This window comes from Heteronotia binoei, chromosome 4 (genome assembly GCF_032191835.1).
Source record: "Heteronotia binoei isolate CCM8104 ecotype False Entrance Well chromosome 4, APGP_CSIRO_Hbin_v1, whole genome shotgun sequence".
Taxonomy (NCBI): Eukaryota; Metazoa; Chordata; class Lepidosauria; order Squamata; family Gekkonidae; genus Heteronotia; species Heteronotia binoei.
Window position 1 is genome coordinate 162,994,521 of NC_083226.1, and position 23,394 is coordinate 163,017,914.

At 43.9% G+C, this 23,394-nt stretch overlaps 1 protein-coding gene across 21 annotated transcripts in view; it reads left to right on the forward strand.

Annotated features, from left to right (window-relative positions):
- The window catches only part of TCF4 (transcription factor 4), a 568,596-nt gene that overhangs the window by 496,819 nt on the left and 48,383 nt on the right, over positions 1 to 23,394 (forward strand). For 16 of the 21 annotated variants that reach the window (XM_060236144.1, XM_060236145.1, XM_060236147.1 and 13 more), the window contains 4 exons: positions 3,819 to 3,951; positions 16,112 to 16,179; positions 18,239 to 18,317; positions 21,034 to 21,110. In XM_060236144.1, the coding sequence (XP_060092127.1) occupies positions 3,819 to 3,951; positions 16,112 to 16,179; positions 18,239 to 18,317; positions 21,034 to 21,110 (357 nt within the window). The remainder of the gene's footprint in view (positions 1 to 3,818; positions 3,952 to 16,111; positions 16,180 to 18,238; positions 18,318 to 21,033; positions 21,111 to 23,394) is intronic. The other 5 variants (XM_060236139.1, XM_060236143.1, XM_060236159.1 and 2 more) reach the window with 2 other exon arrangements.

Genomic DNA, 23,394 nt, shown 5'->3' on the forward strand with positions numbered 1-23,394 from the left:
GGCTATTAAAAAATTAACAAACTCCATCTGGACCATACAGAGGTAATATTAGTTTGGCCTTCTTCATTCCAGAATGGTAAGGTATCATCTGTTCTGGTTGGGGCTGCCGTCCCCCAGTAGATCCTAATCACACAGCTTGGGTGAAGCTTTTAGATTTGACCCTGCCTTTGAAATCCTAGATAGCATCCCCAAAGCACTTTTGGGGCAGCTCTAGTTTCTATGATCTCTGCTGGAAAGAAATGACCCAGCTATCATGGTCCATGCCCTCGTCCTGTCAAGTCTTGATTACTGTAGTGAGCTGTATGTGGGGGTGGCCTTGAATACCTCTTAGAAACTTAAGCTGGGCTGGTACCCAGCAGTGAATGTGTTGACTGAAACATGTTGTGGTAATTCTACTACTGAAAGATTTCCAGGGGCTTCCAGTTTATTTCCAGGTGCAATTCAGTGTGCTGGCGTTGATTTTTACAGCCTTATTTGGTCTGGATCTAGAGTATCTGACTGGGATATATCCTCCCCATGGGCCCTGCATTGGACCTGCCCATCCGCTGAATTCTTATCGTAGCCTTCCTCCATGGGGCCTGTGGCAACTCTAACAAGTAGCTGGTGGTTTGCCATTGCCTTTTTTTGGCTGTCTCTGTTCAAAGTACAGACCTGCTTAGCTTCTGAGATCTGATTGGACTTTATTTTGCCTTCTTCCCTCCCCACGAGGGGCTTAGGGCAGTGTATCTAGAACCTCCCTGCTTCCATTTTAACCACACAGTAATCTTGTGGGATAGGTTAGGCTGAAAGGGTAACTGTCCCGTGTTGATGCGGTGAGCTTTCACGATGGAGTAAGCATTCAAACCCAGGTCTCTGTCCAGTATTCTGACCGCTTATGCTCTAGTCACTTGGTATTGCGTCTGATGCTTTTCACATCAATGGTATATTTCTGATTTAAATTATCCTCATCTACAAAGTCTATATTATGGTTGTCAGACTCCCCCCCGCCCCGTGGAGGTGGCACTCCCCCGCTGCCAGACCCTGACCCACAGCCACTGATCAGCTGGCCAGCAGGGGCTTAAAAGGAGGAAGACCAGGTTTCCTTGCTGATGTCGCACAGGAAGTGATGTCATCACACAAGTTGGTTTCACCGTAGAGGTTTTTCCCAAATACCAGAGCATCGCTGTGTGATGACCTCACTTCCTGTGTGATGCCAGAGATGAGACCTGGGTCTTTCTTTTTCTCCTGGTAAGTCCTCCCTCATCCCTCACCGGTTGCCAGGAGGAACCTAGCAACCCTAATTTATATCATAGTAGAAATTGTAATGGCTCTTGTTCTGTTTAGTTTAATTAATGTTCATGGTTCTCGTATTTATTGTTGTGAGTTGCTTTGTAGTCTCTGGCAAAGCAGGGCAAATATTTCTTTGCCTGGGACTTTCAAAAATAAAAGCTTGGACATTTAATGAACATTGGAAACGTATACTTAACTTGTGTATCAAAGTTAAACTTATTTTACTGCATGGAACAAAGCAAAACCTGTCATTTGTGACTTAGTGTATGTAGTTGTACTGTTTGGCATCTTTGATAAATTTACCAGTATAGATCCTTTTGTTTTCTGCAAGCAGAACTGTAAATAAACCCAGTCTTAGAGGGAGGGCTGTATGCTTCTGTACCCAATGCAACACGAGCTCATAAGTCTTAGTTTTTACCATCTGGAGGGGAGGGGGAAGTTGAGAATAGAGAACGATTGTTTAGAATAGAAAACAATTGAACAGAAAACAAGAAAGTGCGTTATTTAGACAGAAACAGCCCCATACAGTCTAAACAGCAGCATATTTAGATATTGAATTTCAGGGCCTTTTTTGTAGGAAAAGCCCAGCAGAAGCTCATTTGCATATTAGGCCACACCCCCTGGTGCCAAAGAGCCCCACGGCGCAGAGTGGTAGAGTTGCAGTACTGCAGTAGGAGCCCTCTGCTCACGACCTGAGTTCGATCCCAGCGGAAGCTGGTTCAGGTAGTCAGCTCCAGGTTGACTCAGCCTTCCATCCTTCTGAGGTCGGTAAAATGAGTACCCAGCTTGCTGGGAGGAAAGTGTAGATGACTGGGGAAGGCAATGGCAAAAGTCTGCCATGAAAATGTGAAAGCAACGTCACCCCAGAGTTGAAAACGACTGGTGCTTGCACAGGGGACTACCCTTTTTACCTGATGCCAAGCCAGCCGGAACTGTGTTCCTGTGCATTCCTGCTCGGAAAAAGCTCTGCTGAATTTACAGTGCTGGAAACATCAAACTCTTCAGTAGTGTATTGCCATCATAGGCATCCTAATGTAATAACTGTGGGAGAAATCAGCCACTTTTAAACAATAAAAATAAAATTGAAAATATGTTGTGTATGTGTACAGCACACATAGAGATTATAGTTGTCTACAGCACACATAGAGATTATAGTTGTTTGAGTTCTCCTGTTGAGGAGAGGCAAGTCTGAAGGGGGGACATCCCCACCCGTAAGTCCCCCCCCCCACACACACACACACCCCTTCACATCTCTTGGTGCAGGTAGCACAGAACTAGCCCTTGCTCCTGAAGGCTGATGTTCAGAACCTCTCGTGACTGGTGCTATAGCTTTGTGTCTGGGACCAGCAGTGTCCCAGACTCCTCCATACTGCATCAAACCCTCCGCTCCACAGACCAGAGAGCATTGGGCTGTCAGGCAAGTAAAGAGAGCAGGGGACACCTTCCCTTCCTGATGGAAGCCGGAAGCCCTCATCTGCTCCTGGCCAAGGGTACATAAGAAAGGGTCAGGGAGTAAGCCCCACAGCAGGAAAGGGCGGGCTGCAGTGTTCCCTCTAAGCTGAGTTAGCCTGAGCTAGCTCACAGATATTTAGCCTCCAGATCACACCTTTTTGTCTTGGCTCAGGAAGGATGACCTGAGCACACTTAATTTATGCAGCAGCTCACAACTTTAATGCCGGTAGCTCACAAAGTAGAATTTTTGCTCACAGGACTCCGCGGCTTAGAGGGAACATTGGCGGGCAGCAACATAGGCAGTCGCGAGGTTGCAGCTGACCCTCCCTCGAGGGGAGGAGAGTAGGGTGGGGAGCCCTTTCAGAAACCACCCCCCACCCCTTTCAGGGTGGGCACAGCAAGAAGTTAGAAGAGGCGTCCAGGTGGGGCTCTGCTAGATCTACATCTTCCGGCTGGACAGCAGGAGTCTTAGGAAAGAGGCAGGTGGGCAAAATGGTCCTACCCACCCCTGTAGGAGTCTGAAGGGAGGGGTGGGGTCAAGGATGAGGACAGAGCACTACACTATACAGGGAGGGTATTCCCCCAAGGCCAAAGAGGAAACGGGCAGGTGTGTTCTGCTCTGGAGAACAAGCCAGCTGGGCAGGTGACTTAACCTCCACAGTGACCCATTCTGAGACCTTGGAAGCTGGAGGGAAGGACAGAGCGATGGCCAAAGGACATCCTGCTGGGGTTGCAAGCAACGCTCCCTCTAAGCTCTGGAGTCTTGTGAGCAAAAATTCTACATTGTGAGCTACTGACAATGTTGTGAGGAACTGCAAAATTAGTTTGCTCGGGGGCCATCCTTCCGGAGCGAAGGCAAAAATCTGTGAGCCGGAGGCTAAAAAACTGTGAGCTAGCTCACACTAACTCAGCTTAGAGGGAACACTGGTTGTATGGGGGCACCTCTCACCTTGTTTCAGCCGCAAGGTGTATATGTTGATTAGTATGTCATCACTGTTTCTGAAGCTGGAAGATCTTGCTTCCAGAACCACACGGACCCAACCGTGATGCATTCTTCGTCATCTGAAATGGTCTCTTGCCTTGGTTTTCTCTTGCAGAGCTACCCATCACACTCCTCCTCAGACATCAATTCCAGTCTTCCTCCAATGTCCACTTTCCATCGTAGTGGCACGACCCATTACAACACTTCTTCCTGTACACCACCTGCAAACGGAACAGACAGCATCATGGGTGAGTTGAAGAGTTGTTGTTGTTTTTTCTTTTGCAACAAACTTACTACCTCCGCTTGCCATCCCGATGATTCTGCTCTTTTAATCTTTTTTTATGAGTGGGGAAAGGGGGCCACAGTAGATATTCCAGCAATATTGTGAGTGAAGCAGAGTGACTGTAAATCAGGAATCCCCAGTGTGGCACCCACCAACACCTTTCCAGCCCTCCACCAAAGAGGTCTTATAAAATGGGCAAGTCTGGATGGAGCTTTTTGCCCAGCAAGGCTTCTGATTGGCCATTGGAGATCTGTCTGGCTGTGCAGATTTCTTGAAAGTCACTGCAACAGCTGCTGCCTCCACAGCACAAAGATATTCACTACATGACTGCTATATATGTGTGTGTGTGTATTGTTTTTTAGGACTGGACACCATGCTGTATTCATTTTTAAAAACTCTTCCTTCCTGTTGAAATTTTGTTTATGTTTGTGGTTTCAATGGCTTCCCTGTGTAATCTGATATGGTTATTGGATGTGTTGTCCAGCATTACAGTGTCTTGGAATAAGATACTGTGTCCTATTTGAGTTAGGCTGTATTCAACCACTGCTGATTTTTCACGGCATGGTTTCCAGTCCTGAAAAACACAAAGTACTCTACAGCTTATAACAGCATTACATATATAGGAAATTATATATATAAAATATCATTTGCAATATTAAATGGCTTATATGTTGCCATCTTAAATTTACTGTAGCACATGAACACCACTTTCATATCCCGAGTCAGATAATTGGCCGATCAGGGTCAGTATTTTCTACTCTGCCCTAACCTGGATAGTCCAGGCAACGCTGATCTCATCAGATCTCAGAAGCTAAGCAGGGCTGACCTGAGCAAGTACTTAGAAGGGAGACCTCCAAAGGAATACCAGAGCGGGGATGCAGAGGCAGGCATATATCAAGCCACCTCTCAGGAAAAAAAAGAAGTCCTAGCCCCATTAGAGGTCACCAGGACTTCCGAGCATGCAGGCACACTCACACTCACACACACACAAATACTTTAAAACAAAAGTATTGTCTACTCTGACTGGCAGTGCCTCTGGATGGTCTAAGACAGACCTATTTCACATCACGTACTATCTGTTCCTTAAAACAGAATAACTGGCGATACTGGGATTGAACTTGGAACCTTCTGCATTCAAAGCAAGATGCATTGCCGCTGAATCAATGGCATTCTTATCGAAAGGAAAAATACTTGCATAAGTTACGTCTATGTCCCAGAGTGCACTGAATGCGAGAGTTCCAAGCAAAAGAAATTTTCCAAGCAGACCACAGGAAGATATTAACTCAAAGTGATGCTTTAAGTCTGAGCAAAGTACTACTGTTCATTTTCAAAGGTTCAGATCTATGTGAAATTTAAGCAGCCACTTACAGGATAGATTTAATGCAGCATATGCTAAAGATTACTCCAGAGTATCTACCTCATTCATGCATTAATCCTGCTTTCTACTCTCACTTTAAATGACATGTTTGAATGACATGATGCATGGCAGAATGTGGCTTTTTTAGTGGAAACATGATGTGTGCTTTCCCTTGAGGCCCTGGTTTTACTGTGATTTTATTATTAGAACAGTCACATAATACTGCACTTAATTTTTTTACAAGCATGTTAAGCTTCCAGTGCAGAGGGATGATAAACTGTCATATGGCACAGAAGGGACATGAATTTTTATCCTGCTGTGTCAGTGTATCTTATCTTGGGAAGACTGGAAATATCAAATATCATACTGTGGCCCAAGTTTTCTGTCTGTGTCTTAATATCTTCCAACACAGAGAACTGTCTAGGATGATAAGTGTAGATTCTGGATCACGCAACATTTCTGAGCTTCTTTTCTGTATGTTACCCTCAGATCTGATACAAGTAGAGTCTGCAGCTGGATTCCAGTGGCATTGTTTTATCTGTCAGGTTTTTTGTCTTCCTGTGAAGCTAGTGCACTGAAATTAGCTTTTGGGCTGGTTGTTGTATAAGGTTGTAATATCCCCAGTGTTTAATTAAAAAAAAAAAGGATGGTGCATTTACTCAAATTTACATGGAAGTAATATCTTTAGATCCAAAAACCCCTGCCCATGATGCCAGAAATGAGTGGGATTCACCTAGTACAATTCCATCCAGTTTCCACATCTCTGTCTTTTCTTGGATGAGACTGGAACCAATTTCGCACTAGACCTTTAATCTTGGCTTAGCCCTGTCCCCAAACTGACATTCTACACTAGAATCAGAGAAACCAGCTCTATGACAATATGATTCCATGATTTTAGTGTAGAATATCAGCTCAGGGACAGGGCTAAGCCAGGATTAAAGGTCTGGTGTGAAATTGGTCTGGTAATTTGAATCCTTTTCAGTCTGGCTTCAGATCTGGTTTTGGAACTGAAACTATCTTGAGCAATGGATAACCTTCAAAGAAAACCAAGCTGTGGGACTCTGTTGACCCACCTGCCCTCAACTATGATAGGTCGTTTGGGGATTTATCATCAGCATGCTGTCAACACTCAGTGCTATACTGGTACCCATGACAAACTCACATGACCAATGAACAGTTTGTATGGGGGACAGCGGGAATGTGCCTGTTGGATTTCCCCTGCCCTGCCTCTCTGCAATCGCTTGATCATCTGGGAGAACAACTGAACTGATAAAGTGGTCATTAATACACCTGCTGCCCGTTATCAGTGGTGCTGGCTTTGGAATGTCACTGATTGTGGGCTTCCTGCACATTCAGTGAACATGGGGGTGGGGGTCTGTCAGGTGTACCAGTCTTCTGTTTCTCATTTTCAGTTGAAACGGCATCTGCAGGTATATGAACATATGAAGCTGCCTTACACTGAATCAGACCCTTGGTCCATCAAAGTCAGTATTGTCTACTCAGACTGGCAGCGGCTCTCCAGGGTCTCAAGCTGAGGTTTCTCACACCAATTTGCCTGGACCCTTTTTTAGTGGAGATGCCAGGGATTGAACCTGGGACCTTCTGCTTACCAAGCGGATGTTCTACCACTGAGCCACCATCCCTCCCTGATGTGGTGGTGGATAGGGTGCGGACTAACAAATAGAAGCTTAATCCGGACAAAATTGAGGTGCTGTTAAGCTGGTAATACTTCTGATCAGGGACTGAAGGTTCAGAGTTGTATTCCCCCTGAAAGTGTAAATTTGTTGTTTGGGATTACTGTTAAATCCACACTTATAGGTGGAGGGGCAGTATTGCCCTATGGCACATGGTGCCTTTGCCCAATTTTGGCTGGTGTCCTAACTGTACCTTTTCCTACAAGATCTTGGCAGTGGGTCTCCATGTTCTGATCACATCCAGATTAGACTGCTGCAGTACGCTTTCCATAGGGCTATCTAGGGCGCATAAATGACCACTTATGCCCATATGAACCTGTCTGAACTTTGTCCATCTCTGGAGCCCTTCTGTAGAACTCTGTATGCCTCCACAGGAAGATGGGCTAAGCATGACAAGTATATAGGTAGAAATAAGTTGTTTACTGCTGTATTGGCCCAAAAGAAAAATTCAGTGACACGTAACGGTGTGCAAGCTTTTGAGTTCACAAGATTTCTTCTTCAGGCTGAACGTTACCAAAAAACAAACAGACGGAAAAGTTTAAAAAGGGGTTATGGAAGAGAGAATGCCACAGGATAGGGTATTAAGTCCTTTTGAAGCCTGTACTATGTATTAGATACTTAGCAGATTCACAGGAAGCTGAATTCAGGTCACTTCTGGCAAGAGGCAGTAAAACTGTTACACTCTCAAGTAAACAAAGTTCAACAAATGTTTCTTATGTCACTCTGAACCAACCAGTGCTTTTTTTTTGTAGCAGGAACTCCTTTGCATATTAAGCCACACACCCCTGATGTAGCCAATCCTCGAAGAGCTTACAGAGCTCTTCTTACAGGGCCTACTGTAAGCTCCAGGAGGATTGGCTACATCAGGGGTGTGTCGCCTAATATGCAAAGGAGTTCCTGCTAGAATTCCTTACAGGGCTCTTAATACAGGGCCTACTGTAAGCTCCAGGAGGATTGGCTACATCAGGGTGTGTGGCCTAATATGCAAAGGCGTTCCTGCTACAAAAAAAAAGCCCTGTAACCAACCAAGCCACTGTGAAAGAGAGACTAGAAATCACTCGAAAGTTATCGCATTAACTTAGGAGATACATTTGAGGTGTTTCACAAGGAACAGAAAAAGAGAAAGGGCCTTTATCATAGTGGCACATCAGTTGTGGAATACCCTCCCCACTGTGATTCATAACTGGTGCCCAGCTGCTTGCACTTTTAAGTGCCGGGCTTAAATGTTTTTGTTTACTATGCCTTTGAGTTTTGGCTGATGCTCTGTTTTGGTTTTTAGTTCTTCGGTATGGTAGAATCTTCTTCTCCCTCTCCCCTTCCTCCTTTTAACATCTTAGTTTAATTGTGAAATGGAGGATAGGTCTATCAGTGTCTATTAGCCATGGTGACTACATGGAACCTACTCCATATTTAGAGGAAGTAAACCTCTGAATACCAGTACCAGGAGGCAACCTATGAACATAAGAGAAGCCATGTTGGATCAGGCCAGTGGCCCGTCCAGTCCAACACTCTGTGTCACACAGTGGCCAAAAAACCAGGTGCCATCAGTGGGGCCAGGACACCAGAAGCCCTCCCACTGTTGCCCCTCCAAGCACCAAGAATACAGAGCATCACTTGTCCAAGACAGAGAGCTCCACCTATACCTTGTGGCTAATAGGCACCGATGGACCTCTGCTCCATATGTTTATCCAATCCCCTCTTGAAGCCACCTATGTTTGTAGCTGCCACCACCTCCCGTTGATGTTGGCTTGTAATTTTGTGCCATTTTGATTGTTAATAGTGATACCTGGATAATATTTTATATTGAATTGTTATGTTGTAGCTTGTTAATTGTCATTAGTGAGACCTGGATAATGTTTTTGTATTGAATTATTATGTTGTAGCTTGTTAATTGTCATTAGCCACTGTTGGAACATTTTGTGGGTTGAGAAGCAGGAAGTACATTCTTTAAATAAAAAAATTATTCAGGATTATATAAGTAGGAATTTGCAGCAGATTTGAATTCCCAAGTGTCTTAGTTCCCACTGAACACCAATATTACATTGGACCAAGGCTTTTATTTTTTGTAGCAGGAACTCCTTTGCATATTAGGCCCCACCCCCCTGATGTAGCCAATCCTCCAGGAGCTTACAGGGCTCTTCTTACAGGGCCTACTGTAAGCTCCAGGAGGATTGACTACATCAGGGGTGTGTGGCTTAATATGCAAATGAGTTCCTGCTACAAAAGAAGCCCTGCCTTGGACCATTCCGATGCCAATATAATCACATGGAAAGCTGAATGAGAAGGCTTTTCTATTTAGCATCCTGATTGGTTAGCATGCTTAAGTTGCTTTAGCCATTTGAGACTGCCTTTTGTCCTGGCAAAAGTACCTCTTGTTTATGTCAGCTGTCCCCTTGAGAAGCGCTATATCGAGGGACAGTGTTGCCTTGCGTTTGGAAAGATTTTGGTTTATGGCCTTCTGAATCCATCCAGCACTAGGGCTGCAAGATTTTTGTGGAGGATTTGGGTAACCACCTTCCATGTGATAGCCAGTGGAGAAAAACATGTCTGCAAGATCCAATTGTCTGTAGCATGCAGAGAGGTCAATTTTACCTCCACAATCCACATTACCTTGTGGTTGTATAGTAAAATTTGTGTTGATGTCTGTCCAGCTGCTAAAGGTGTCTGAATACTCACATACCTGCAGTCACTATATAGTAAATTTATAGCAGCGTTATAGCCCAGGATGGTCCTGATATAGCCATGTGAATGCACTGTACAAATATTTGTATTCAGATTGTTCCTGGGTTCACCTTGGTTGAAATGGCAGCATGATGTGGTTAAAGTGTTAGACTCTTGGAAAGTTGAGTTCAAATCCCCACTCTTCCATGGGTGACTTTGGACCGGTCACTCTCATCGTAACTTACCTCACAAGGATGTTATGAGGATACGGTGGAGGAAGGGAGAACAATATAAGTGACTCAGTTCAAAAAAAGGAAGTGCACAATAAAAATATACTAAACAAACAAATGTGCTTAACATTTAAATGCACAGAATCTAGCCTAGGAAAAGAAACATCGTGCGTGTGTATATTTATGTTTGCATTGAACCTTCAGAGATTCTGTTTGATCAAATAGCAGGGTGGAAATGTCATCCTTCGTTGTCAGTTTATTTCAGCAACCTAGAAAAAACAGCTGAAGGAAAAATTTCAGTCCATCTGCCTCCTTGACCTCCCTTTCCTGATCTCCAGACCTGACTCTTAATTTACCAGAATCAATTTCTGTCTTCATTTCATGGGCTTCTTCCACAAATGAGACTCAGTGCAATAATAAATGAAAAATTAGTAATTTGGCAAGGTATTCTTAGTATCCACTCAGCTTGTTACTCCAGAATCTCTCATCTGTCTGCCAACTGCCTTTAAATATTATCTTATCCTTGCATTTCTTAAGAGCATGCTCTGTAGTTGTTTAGAAAAGCGGCATTAATTTAAGGTTACATAAAGAAATGATCTTAAGCCCTCACCTAGAAATGTAGACGAGGATGGGAAATGTCTTTTGAGTAATGTTTCAGTACAACTGTGTTGTACTCCGTGGGCAATTTTCCATGTTCTTACTGGATATGAGATTTTTGTTTTCAAAGAAATTAATATCAAGTCCTTATGGTTACATAGATAAGCTTGATGACACTAGATTCCAGATACAAAGTGATAAGAAGAGTTTTCTTCTTTTGAAAAGGACAGTTTGTTATGGTTTCCATCAACTCTCATTAATTTTAAAAAAGTGTCAAGAGGTAGATCAAGCTTTAAGGTGTTTGAGGTGTTTTTTTTTTTAAATGAGATTTATTTACTTCATTTATACCTGCCATTCTGCCCTGTTAGGTAGGTTATATTGAGAGTGTGTTACCCAGAAAGCTTCTGTATCAAAATGAGGGTTCATACTTAAGTCTCCCAGATCCCAGTCTGACTTTCTAACCCGGGGGAGTCACACATTCGGCCCGGGGGCCAGAACTGGTCTATTCAGGGCTCTTATTCAGCCCATGAGCTACTGGTGCAAGGCAGGAGGCTGCTCAGTTGAGGGGCGGGAGGTGAACAGGTGGGTGAGGTGTGTGGTCAAAAGTGTCAAAAAATGGAAAATAATTAGGGCACAGGACTTTAAAGCTGAGGTAAAATAGCATGGGGGAATGGCAGTAAAGGTGGAGAAAGAGGCGACGTGGGGTTTCCCCCCCCCCCTTCTCATCTTCTCCGACCACAACACAGTGAGGATTGGTGAAACCATTGCATGGAGGGGCAGAGCTGAATGGCTGGTGCTGCCACCAGTGATGGCCGTGAGGGGGGTTACTGAGAGCACGCGCACAAAGTGGCAGTTTGTCAACAAAGGGATGGGCTGGCAAGGGAGAGATGAAGAGGAGGGCTGGTGCATGAATTGGGAGGCAGCTGGGCTGTGTTGCACGTGCTTCTCTGACAGAAAAGATGTCCCGAGCACTATCTTGAAAGTGAGTGGAGGAGCAAAGGGAAATAGGGGCACTGATGTTGCCATGGCACATCTAAACATTTGGAGAGCCAGGAGGCGGAGTGAGCGTCTGGGAGCACAAGGGATGGCAAACTTCCCTTCTCCCCCACACCTGTTTTCAGCCCATGAAGGAAAATGAATCACGGGAGGACAAAAAGCACCCCCTGGAGGTTTCAGAAACAGCATCTCCAGTCAGACCTTCTCCTCAGTCCTGCCGCTTCTATGAGAAATGCAGGAGGGATGGTGGTGGTGCTGGGGGATATGGGAGAGCCAGGTTCAGACCACCACCCCCTCTTCCTGAACCAGGACCCAGTCATCTGGGTCACCCAGGGCCGGTCGCTCATCCTGGAGCACCTCACAGGGTTGTGGTTGGTGGGAATGGGGTGGTGGAGGGGGAAGTCTGGTCTGACTCCTCAAGAACCTCAAAGGTAGGACAGAATGAGAGGAAACAAAAAGATGGATCGAAGTTATGCTGGGCTGCTGAGGCTGAGCATATGGGAGTGCTGCTGAAAAACTACCTTATTTATTTGCAAGGTAGATTGCTCCTCTAAAAGTGCTATTTATACAAAAAGTAACTAATTTGTATGGAAATGTAAGACCGCCCCTCTCCCTTTTATAGTATCCCTTGGAAAAAACCTAGTCTTGCATATGATTAAATACATTTATTGGGGCTTTTGTGGATTTCCCAGTAAATAAATTGCTTTCACTGCTAGGAATCCATTGCTTTTCCTTTTAATTTTGAGTTAATTGGGTTTATCTGTATTATTTATAAAGTTTATGTCATCAGTACCTGGCATTACATTTTACGGCTCTCATGGCCCGGCCCAACAAAGTAAAATTTATGTCAGTTCCAGCCCTTGTAACAAATGAGTTCAACTCCTCTGATAACCTCCTCAATCTGTAACAATTAAGTTGCAGTTTAAGTCACAATTAAGGTTGATTTAGTTCTAAACAGGGCTTTTTTTTGTAGCAGGAACTCCTTCGCATATTAGGCTACAGCCCCTGATGTAGCCAGTCCTCCAAGAGCTTACAGCAGGCCTTGTAAGAAGAGCCCTGTAAGCTCTTGGAAGATTGCAAAGGGGTTCCTATTTAAAATATTTTTAAAAGCCCTGGTTTATATCAAAGGGTATTTGAACCACTGTGTTCAGTTATCTATAGACAGAATATGGTGATGGGTATTATGAGTCTTTTGAAGCCAAACAGGTTGTCCGTTCAGTATAAGTACTTACCGTATTTTTCGGACCATAAGATGCACTTCCCCCCCAAAAAAAAAGTGGGAGGAAAAGTGTGTGCGTCTTATGGACCGAAGGTACATACCTTCCTGGGGGGGGCGATCCGCTGCCTCTGCCTCCAATCCGGCGCTTCCCCCGCGCCTCCCTGCCTGGCTCCATCTTCTTCCAGCAAGCGCTGGGATCGCTCCACGTGGCCCCACCGCAAACCCAGCGTTTCGCGAGTGCCAGCTGTGGAGGGGGCAGCGTGCTTCCTCCTTGCCCCCCAGGAGGAAGGTGCGTCCTATCGTCCGGAGCGCCTTATGATGCGAAAAATACGGTAGTTAGAGGAGTAGGCTACCTGTCTTAAGTGTGAGTAAATTGGACAGGGCTTTAAATAGCATGACTGAATTTATTTAATCCAAGTTCTTTGGTTTAACTGGATTGGTCCACACCTTGAATTCAGCAGGAGCTTCCAGGAGCACAGCTCCTGAACCTTTCTGATGCCCCTCCTCCTCCTCCTCCTCACCAGTGTTCCCTCTAAGCTGCAGAGTCTTGTGAGCAAAAATTCTACTTTGTGAGCTACTGGTATTAAGGTTGTGAGCTACTGGCATTACAGTTGTGAGCTGCTGCATAAATCATTGTGCTCTGGGGCCATCCTTCTTGACCTAAGACAAAAAGGTGTGAGCTGGAGGCTAAAAATCTGTGAGCTAGCTCAGGCTAACTCAGCTTAGAGGGAACACTGCTCCCCACCTACCTGGTCCATTGAATAGTAGGTGTGGCTGCATAACAAACCCTGGATTAGGAGAGGGGGCAGTCAGCTAGCCACCAGGGGCTTTGCTACACCTCCAGCAGCCCCCCATTATCCCCTGGAGAAGCTTGCACCACCCTTTCTCCACTTCTTATGTGATTTTGGATGGCTTGCTGGCCTTTTGACTGGGGGGGCGGGTTGCAGGGGTGACCCAAGTGAGCCCCAGGTGAGCGAGGCCTCCTTGGACTGGCTGGCTGGCTGGCCTTGCTCGCCTGAGGCTCTCCTTTCTTGTGTCAGGTTGCTTTTGGCTGCTGGGGAGCAGTATGTTCATATGTGCTAATGGGTTTTGCTAATGAGCTCCATCATCTATTTTTCCACCAAATGACCCCTGGCTAGGTTAATTAGATAGCTCTCTTCCTAACTAGTTTCCATGTACAGTAAACCTGGTGGTTTTTTTGCTCATCCTTTCACTTGCAGTGTGTAGGCAAGTTGTTGTGAACAGCGGATTTCTGTGTCTGCCACTGGGGAACCTGCCCACACAGGACCCTTAGGATTTCCATACTTATTTTTGCAGGAGTCATTCATTACCCATCTGCATTGAGATTTCAGCAAAGTATGGACTTTTCTAAACCCATGGCAACAATTTGTGTATGTTTCTTTGGCTCCAGTAACTTTGTGCAACTGTGGGAAGCCACATTAAGGACGAAGGTCATGCGTTGACTCCCTGGAGTCACTTACAACTTTGCTTTCCCATCAGTGAAATGTAAAGATGTTACCAAATTTCCTGGCCACTCCTGTTCTGTTTGAAATTTCATGTTTCTTTTATTCTTCGTACTCGGAACATAGCTGCAGTCGTCCTTTATCCTGCCCAACCATTTCTAATAAATTTTGGTAGGAACATTGATGTTAAAATTGACATGCATTGTGGCATACAAAGGCATCAGAATGCCATAGATCAAGCAAAAATGGGAAGTTCACCAAAGAAAATAAGCATGAAAATGATTTTCCCAATTGTACATGAAAATTAACCCCCAAAAAGTCACCGCTTAAGGCCCTGACTTGGATAGCCTAGACCAGGGGTCCCCAACCCCCAGGCCATGGACTGGTCTGTGACCTGTTAGCAACCAGGCCTCAGAGTGAGGCAGAGACCTTTACCCACTCCTTATTTAAAGACCCCCATGGGGGGGGGCAGGGACAGGGTGTGGGCGTGAGGGCAGCCTGGGGCAGCAAAACCCCCAGCATCCCCACCCCCACCGGTCTGTGGAAAAATTGTCTTCCCTGGTGCCAAAATGGTCGGGGACCACTGGCGTAGGCTACCTGATCTTGTCAGATCTCAGAAGCTAAGTAGGGCCTTGGCTACTATTTGGAATGAAGATCTCTCAAGAATAACAGGATCTCGTTACATGGAGGCATGCAAATCACCTCTGACTGTCTCTCGCCTTGAAAACCCTATGGGGTTGCCATAAGTCAGCTGTGACCTTCCACCATCAGCGGCTACTTAAAAGGAGTGTAGTGTGATTGAATGATAAATATAACTAAAAATGGAATAAACGGTCAATGCGGCATAAGTGAGATGAATCTTAGTCTTGGAATCTTCTGCCACTCCCATCACTTCAACTATCCCTCAGTGTCTTCCCACGCAGGTTCAATGTTCACTTCTGGGAATATGGTGAAAAAAGTCAAGTCAGCAAAATAAATGTGGGCACATTCTTATCTCACTTTCCTGTCTACTCCTTCATGACAGTACCGGCCTGCTTGACAAAGTATCTTTTTAAAAAAAGAGAGAGAAAGAAAAACCAAACTCTTGTTTTGAATCCAACAGTATATAGCCTTGATCTGAATGTGTATTTCCAGAAATTAATTTTATTTATTTATTACTATTTTTATCCCACCATTTCCCAGGCAATTGGGGCTTAGAGTAATTAACATAAACTAAAAACACAGATATTTTATAAAACAATTTTAACATTCTGGTATAATAGTCAGAGAAGCTGATCCTAGGCCCGGTGAGATTGCTGCTCTGGGAGTGCCCAGAGAAGCACTGCCATCTTACAGGAGTGTCTTCAGACAGAGCGTTTCACCTGGTTGGTGCCACGATCGAAAGAGCCTCTGCTCTGGTTGAAGTTAAACTAACTACCCAAGGGGCCAGACACCACCAAAAGTCTGTGTGAAGCGGACTGCAAGCACTGCAGAGGGGTGGAGGGATCATAATGGAAGAGGCAATCCTTAAAGCGGAAGAGGAAAGAATCCTTAACGGAAAAGGTTGTGATTCTTTGCAGGGTCCTTTTCAGCGGTGCACTTTTTGTGATGAAAGATGCAGGGGAGAGAGGAATCACCAAAGGTCCACCCTAGGATTTCCCCAGGGACAGGCCTTGAGAGTGATGTAAAATGATGTCCAAATAGTCCCTTAGGGAAGGAGATTTGTTCCGTGTCTTTCTATAGACATATATAGCTTTGGTTTTTTGAAATACATTTGAGATTTTCCTTGGCGAGCAAAATTAATGCTAATTAAAGATTTGTGTAATGCAATTAGCATTAAAATGCAATTGAATTATGGATACCTAGACCAAGAATAGAAAACGGAATTATTTCCCTGCCTGTCTTCATATTCAATGTTTTGTTTTTCAGCAAACAGAGGAAGCGGAGCTGCAGGAAGTTCACAAACGGGCGATGCGCTGGGGAAAGCACTTGCATCTGTAAGGAAATCTTTGCTTTGGGATCCCTTTTGTCACATGAACTTGAGTCAGAATCCATTACCAGATATTTAAGTAGATTTATTCTAACTGGGAGCAATGGAATAACATAAGCATTGTCATACAGCAAAAGAAGCTCTCTGGAAAATATTGGTAATTTGGGGGGAACTGCCATGCCTTTCCATGCTTTTGACTTCTTTCAAAATGGGATCTTGGGTAATTTTACTCACAGAATTAGTTCTGTGGAGATTCTGGATACTGCTTCTCTTCCTCTATTTGGAACACAGGATAGATTCTTAAAAGCTTGTGTCTCTGGAAAACGAGGGCATATCTGCAGTACAAGGATAAACCCACATAACTGGGGGGTTTTTTGCGCTGTTTCTTTATCCAAGAAACATTGTTCATTTGAGAGTGTGGCAAGCATTCTCTGCCTTCTTCTACGGAACTGTGGTTCCAAGATTCCTTGGAAGAAGTCATGACAATTTTTAGAGCAGTCCTGCCTTCTAATTGGATAATAAGACTTGTGTTTATCACAGAGGCTGTGTCCAGAACTTCCCAAAGCCAATCATGTCTTCAAATCCAAGACCATGCGTTATTTTAAAATCACAGCAACTCAGAGAAAAGGGTTCATCAAAACAGGGTTTGGCTTTCAGTTCTGTGTTTTTCTTCTTATCCTCAAGGGTTCTTTAGACTTTACCCTAGTTCTGGGGGAGCAGCTTTTCAGCAAGCATCTTCACCATGGCTTGGAAAACTGTTAATAGACTCAACTGTGTGGCTGGAGGCTCATCATGAGGGTCTTTCCTATGGAATTGGCATCCCATGCAGTCTCAGGATGCTGATTATTTTGTGATTTGAATAATTAGTTTTCACCCACATGGTTGGGTCATTTAACCATTATCCCATCTATATCAGAGCTGCTTGTGAAAAAGAAGGTGCCCCTCAGCTTGGGTAACATTTAAAGATCTCCTTCATCTACTTCTTTGCAATGGTTAATATTTAAAAGTCAGCGTTTATGCCAGTTTGCCATGCAGTCGTTATCAGTTTCTTGTCCCGAGCCCAATACTTTTACTTATCCGTTAGCCTTCCCTTAGCATGGGTAACAAAATTTTATTTGAAATACCAAGGCAAATTTGGTTATATGCTGACTTTTAAAAGAAGAACCACTGTAAATTTATTTTCTGGGCAGAGTGGGTTCCACTGAGTTCTCATGAGAATTGGTATTATCTGTGTCTGACTAATAAATACGATAGAAAGACAAAAATTAGCTCAATTCCCCTACAGTGTATACAGTACAAAATCTATTTTAAGTGGCCCTGAGGCATCGATTAACAGGGGAGATGATCAGGCAGTAAATTAATTTAATTGCCTGTGCGGGATTCAAAGGAACGGCTCTTACATTCAGCGTAAGCAGTAGCTTATATGAGTTCCCAGCATGCTTCCCATTATTTGATAATTGTTTGATGTGATAAGTCAGTGATCTGTGATGTTACACATGTGCTAACCGATAACAGCAGTTTCACCTGACCAGGATACTGAGTGGTATGAAATCGACCTGTGCATGCATGCAGAACTTGTACTTAGAAACCACATGGTACCAGACCTCATAGCAACTGGCATATTATCTAAGGCTTGTTAATGAAACACCACGGCACTGGGCTGTCATATCACTTTTTCTAAAGTTCTTAACTCTGTTGGAATTATCAAAGGAATCAAACTTGAAATAGAACTATTCCTTGAAATCTCTCCCTTCCCCCATATTTACATGGAAAGTGTTCTGTGAAATTTATTCCCACCACTACTCAATTTGTAAGAATGATTAAGACTCTTAATAAAAATAAGAGATGGGGAAAGGATGCCCATTAACCAAGTCCCATCATGACAGCTATCTGTTGCTTCAGAATGAGTTTGTCATGCTGCTTTTTGGCTATTTATAGCTTGTGTTCTGAGGTAATATTTACAAGGAAACCAAGTTTTTAGTCTTCCCTAATGAACAGATGTGCCATGGCTCTGTCTACAACCATACGTGAATGGCTTTAGATTAATTCTTTATCATCTTTTAAAGATCTACTCTCCAGACCACACCAACAACAGCTTTTCATCAAATCCTTCAACTCCTGTTGGTTCTCCCCCTTCTCTCTCAGGTATTGTGGTTAAAATTCTATTTTACTGAACATTTTAACATTACAAAAAAGTAGGGGAGACTTAAATATACTCCTACTGTACAGGGTAGCCCACCAGAAACCGTATCAGACTGCCATCGTATTAATAAAGGCTGAATTTTGTGCTCGTTTAGATCAATGGAAATGCATTTGAAGCCATTTTGTCCTTGTTTTGTGAATCCTGGTTTTTCTAGCTATCTTCATTATGCTAGCGATTGTACCATTTGCATCTGTTATTGCAAGAAAATTGAGGAGAGCCTTAACACGCTCATGTGAATTGGTCCTAATGATTTTAACAGGGCAAAAATTCTTACATGGAGATTGCTAGTGACATCTAGCACAAGCATTCTAAGAGAGAAAAAGAGAGAGAAGGAGGCTGGGCCAGAGCTTAGCAAACCTTACAAAACTTACTGCGTCAAGTGTGAATTCTTTCACAGTCTTACCAGTTTGTTCCGCCCACTTTTTCTTCCATTTAGCCTGTTGCTTAAGTGGTTTATTAGCGAGGCATAGTATAGCCTGGCTTGAGGAAGCAAACTATTCCATAGTATGTTCGCTCCAGCCTATCCAGTGCTTTTTATAAAAGTATGAAGTTGAGCTTTGATGATGAAGAAACCAATCATTACCTAATAATTTGGACAGTTCCATAGATTGGCGTTTGTTACATGGTTACATATGTGATAGCTGAGGTGTACAGGAGAGAGAAAGAGACCTTTTCTAAGAAGCTCAAACCAGTCAAGTAATAATATCCTCACTAGTTTTATCTCCCCCCCCCCAAAAAAAAACCCAACCCCATTATTTTGCAAGGAAGATATAGCTACAGCAAACCAAGCACAGATGGTGCTGGAAGTACTCATTCTTTTCCCAGACAGTAACGGTTGAACATGTTCTGTAGACAGGACTCAGTAAGAGTTATTGGGAATAGCAGTGAGTCATAACATCCTGTACATCACCTTCCCAATGCAAAATCGCTACCAATACTCTCTGTTTATCTTGTTTTATTTTGCCCTTCCTCCAAGGAATTTGGGGCAGTATGTATGCTTCTTCCGTCTCACATTTTGTCCTCACCTGAACCTGGCAAGGTAGCGGAGACTGACAGAGAATACTAGTCCAAGGTCACCCAGTTTAATCTAACATAGCTTCCGCCTCTACCTATATTCTAAATGTTCTTCTTGACAACTGTATTGTTGCAGGCCTACAAAGGAGAGGTGACCTTGCAAATATCCAGATTATTAATACTCATAGGTACAATCCTCAAGGGAGAGTTTCCAGATCTGATCCCTGTGTGTTCATTGTGACTTTGTTAAGAAAATTGATACCTTACACCATTAACTCTTTTGTGTTTCTCCCTTTTAACAAGGAGTTTTTAAAAGACTTGGTTTCACCCAGATAAAAAGAAAGTCCTTTTAATCTTAGCTTTTCTGCATGTAGTATTTTATTTTGAGAAATAATGACTTCAAACTATGAAAATAGTTTTTCATAGTTGAATTGGTAGGCCTCACCAGGAAACTTTCCTTCAGTTGGTCCATTAAAGATTTTTTTTTAAATGGTGGTATCTTGTGCGCTCTCGAGCTAGTAATATTTGATTAAAATTAATCAAACTTGTATGTTTAGTGATTTAGTGGCACAGTTAAGATGTAACACCAAACTATGGTTTGCTGTTTATATGAATGATCACTCACATGATCCCCTCCTTCCCCCTCTTGCACTTGGCAAGACAATGTGTGATTTCCACTTTTGCACCAAACCGTAGTTTGCTTTTGTATCCAATCATGAATTGCAGCCTCCAGGAAAGCACAAACCATCGTTTGCTGCCGAAGTGGAAATAACTACATTAACTTTGCCATGCAAAAGAAAAGGAAGGGGCGGGGAGGAAAGCAAGGATTGTGACAGCAAGGCTGAGATGTCTTCAAGGCTCCATGTTATAGCAACCCAATGTTTGCCGTTATATCTGAGCCATCAGTGATATTATCACTGACATTGATTATGTCCTCTTATGGCTAGAATTGTGTATTTAGCTGTTCCCTTAGTGCTTTCCTAAAAAGCTATGGGTGGGGGTGATATATCTCTTTTTCTTGAAGATAGTTTCAGAGGGCAGCCATATTGGTCTGCAGTATCAAGGCTGAATTCATCCAGTATTGTCATAGAGATGAAAAGATTTTTGGTGAATGAGCTTTGAATCTCAAATACGCATACCCCAGAAATATTTTGGTCTCTTAAGGCGCTACTGGATTCAAATCTAGCTGCCCTTTCTCATTTATCTTTTATTAGGTACAACCAGGGGTGGAATTCTAGCAGGAGCTCCTTTGCATATTTGGCCACGCACCCCTGATGTAGCCAATCCTCCAAGAGCTTACAAAAAAGAGCCTTGTAAGCTCTTCGAGGACTGCCTACATCAGGGGTGTGTGTGGCCTAATAAGCAAAGGAGCTCCTGCTAGAATTCCACCCCGGGGTACAACTACTAGAACAGTGGAGCCTTCTGTGTTAGCAACTAGTCTTGGAGACTCATGTCGTTCGTATCAGTGGTGCCAACATTCACATGTGTTGTGTGTGTAAAATAAATGTATGCTTGAGAAGTTCTCTTCAGATCACTCTGTGTCTTTCTGGGAAATGGCATTTACATGTCTGCGATGATATCCAAAATGTTTGAAAAGGCATTTTGTTTGCATAGTTCCAATGGTAACTCCCATTTTACTATTAGCAGGCACAGCTGTTTGGTCTAGAAATGGAGGGCAAGCATCATCATCTCCCAATTATGAAGGTCCCTTACACTCTTTGGTATGTTTTTGACTGGTGACCTCCTCAATGTCAGTATTTACTTGCTATCTACTTTTTCCTCTGTGATGCAGGTTTTGTTTTTGTTAGAGGTTACATCCTTAGATTTTTTTAAACACTTTTTCTGATCATTTTCAAACTTGATAGTATGGAGACCCACCCCTGAGATATTTTTAGCTAGAATTTTTCTGTACAATAGTACAGGGGTGGAATTCTAGCAGGAGCTCCTTTGCATATTAGGCCACACACCCCTGATGTAGCCAATCCGCCAAGATCTTACAAAATCCTCCAAGCCTTGTAAGCTCTTGGAGGATTGGCTACATCAGGGGGTGTGTGGCCTAATATGCAAAGGAGCTCCTGCTAGAATTTTACCCCTGCAATAGTATACGACTAATAGTAATCATTAATGCATTTAAATGCACCATCAGAAATGGAGAATTCGATGCAGAACACCATATCTGGAAAGCAAATCAGAAGAACATAAAGAACAGTTTAATGTTATATAGAACATAATGCATTGTGTGTTAGGATTAAGATTTAAGGATTAAGATTTAAAACAGTATATTAAAAGATATTTAAATTTAAAGAAATTGTGGTATATTTATTTAAAAGGAAGCATGGAATGAGAAGCTGTCCCGGTAAATTGCCAGAAAAAACCTTCATGTGATTTTCTGGAAGGTATAAAATCATATCACAAACATACTTTTGGTGAGAAAGAACAAATGCAACTTAACAGAAGAAAGCACATGATTTCTGTGGACTCTTAAGAATGACCACATAGTGCTGAATCATGCAAAACTTGCAGCCAGCTTCACTGAGATTTTTGCTTGACTCAGGAATAATTATGGACCAACACCAGGCCTGGTGACAGATGTGATGCCACTATCATGAGGCAATGTCCAAAAATTATTATACTGCTGAAGGCATGCATAGAATTTGTGGTTATTTACTTCGTCTAACTCAAGATGAATTCTTATGGCCGCCTTTTTATCACTTTGTACTTGGGTTTTTTTAGAGGCGATTTTTCCCCTTATCATCTATGGTACAATGGGATTTGGGAAAAAGAAACAGGGTGACTACTTCACGGGTAGCTCCAATTTTTATTGAACTCCTTCATCTACACTTGCCCACTAAGCCTTAAAAGGTTGCCATAAGTTTAGAATGTGGCTTTAAGGGCATGTGGTACTGACTGCATCAAACTCACCACAAGGCAATTGCTGGATAGGTCGTAATAAGGGAGAAGTGATGTAAATATTACATCTCAGGAATTTCTTTTAGCTTTTTAATGCTAATGACAGGATTCTGGACATGATCTCTTCTTCACAGGTGTCATGGAAGATCCAGAAACAGTTTTGGAAGGGGATCAGTTAGATTTATGGCGGGATAAGTTTGTCAATGGCTGCTAGCCCTGGTGACTGAGAGGAACCTCCATATTCAGAAGCAGTCAATGTCTGAATCCCAGAGCCAGGAGGCAACATCGGGGAAGGCCTTAGCCTCCATGCCCTCCTGAGGAACTGGTTGGCCACTGTGTGAGACAGGATGCTTGTCTAGAATCAGTGGTCCCCAACCTTTTTGGCCCTGGAGACCAGCCCCTGGGCCAGCCTACCGACCATGGCCCCAGGGCCGGCAGGGTGGTGGAGGCACCCAATTCAGCCTCCTGCCCCTCCATGGCATTTCCTCCTCCTTCCTCCACCCCCCATGCAATCTCGCAACCTCCTCCTGTTTTCCTCCACGTTTCCTCCTCCCTCCTTTGCCCCCCACACAGGCTCGCCGCCTCCTCCTCCCCCGTTTTCCTCCCCCTGTTTCCTCCTCCCTCCTTCGCTGCCGCCCCCACGCAGCCTCACCACCTCCTTCTCCCCTTGTTTTCCTCCTCCCTCCTTTGCCGCTGGCCCCCATACAGCCTTGCCTCCTCCTCATCCCCCCATTTTCACCATTTTAAGGCCAGGGAAAGGGCCGCAAAGTGCCTCCCAGGCTGACCCCCCCCCCCCCCCCGCCGGTCAGCTGATGGGAGGGAAAACTGCTTCAGCAGCAGGCAACACTGCCCTTTCCTCCTTCCCTTCCCTGGCCTTAAAATGGTGGGAAGAGGAGGCACCGTGGGGGTGGGGTGAGGCTGCGCGGCCTGTTTTAAACAGGCCACAGCCCGGTACCAGTCCCTGGACCGCGGGTTGGGGACCCCTGGACTAGATGGACCACTGGTCTGATCCAGCAGGGCTCTTCTTATGTTCTTATGACCCCCAAAGCCTTTTCTACCATGTCAGATCACGTGGAAGCTTTAAGCGGGTCAGAA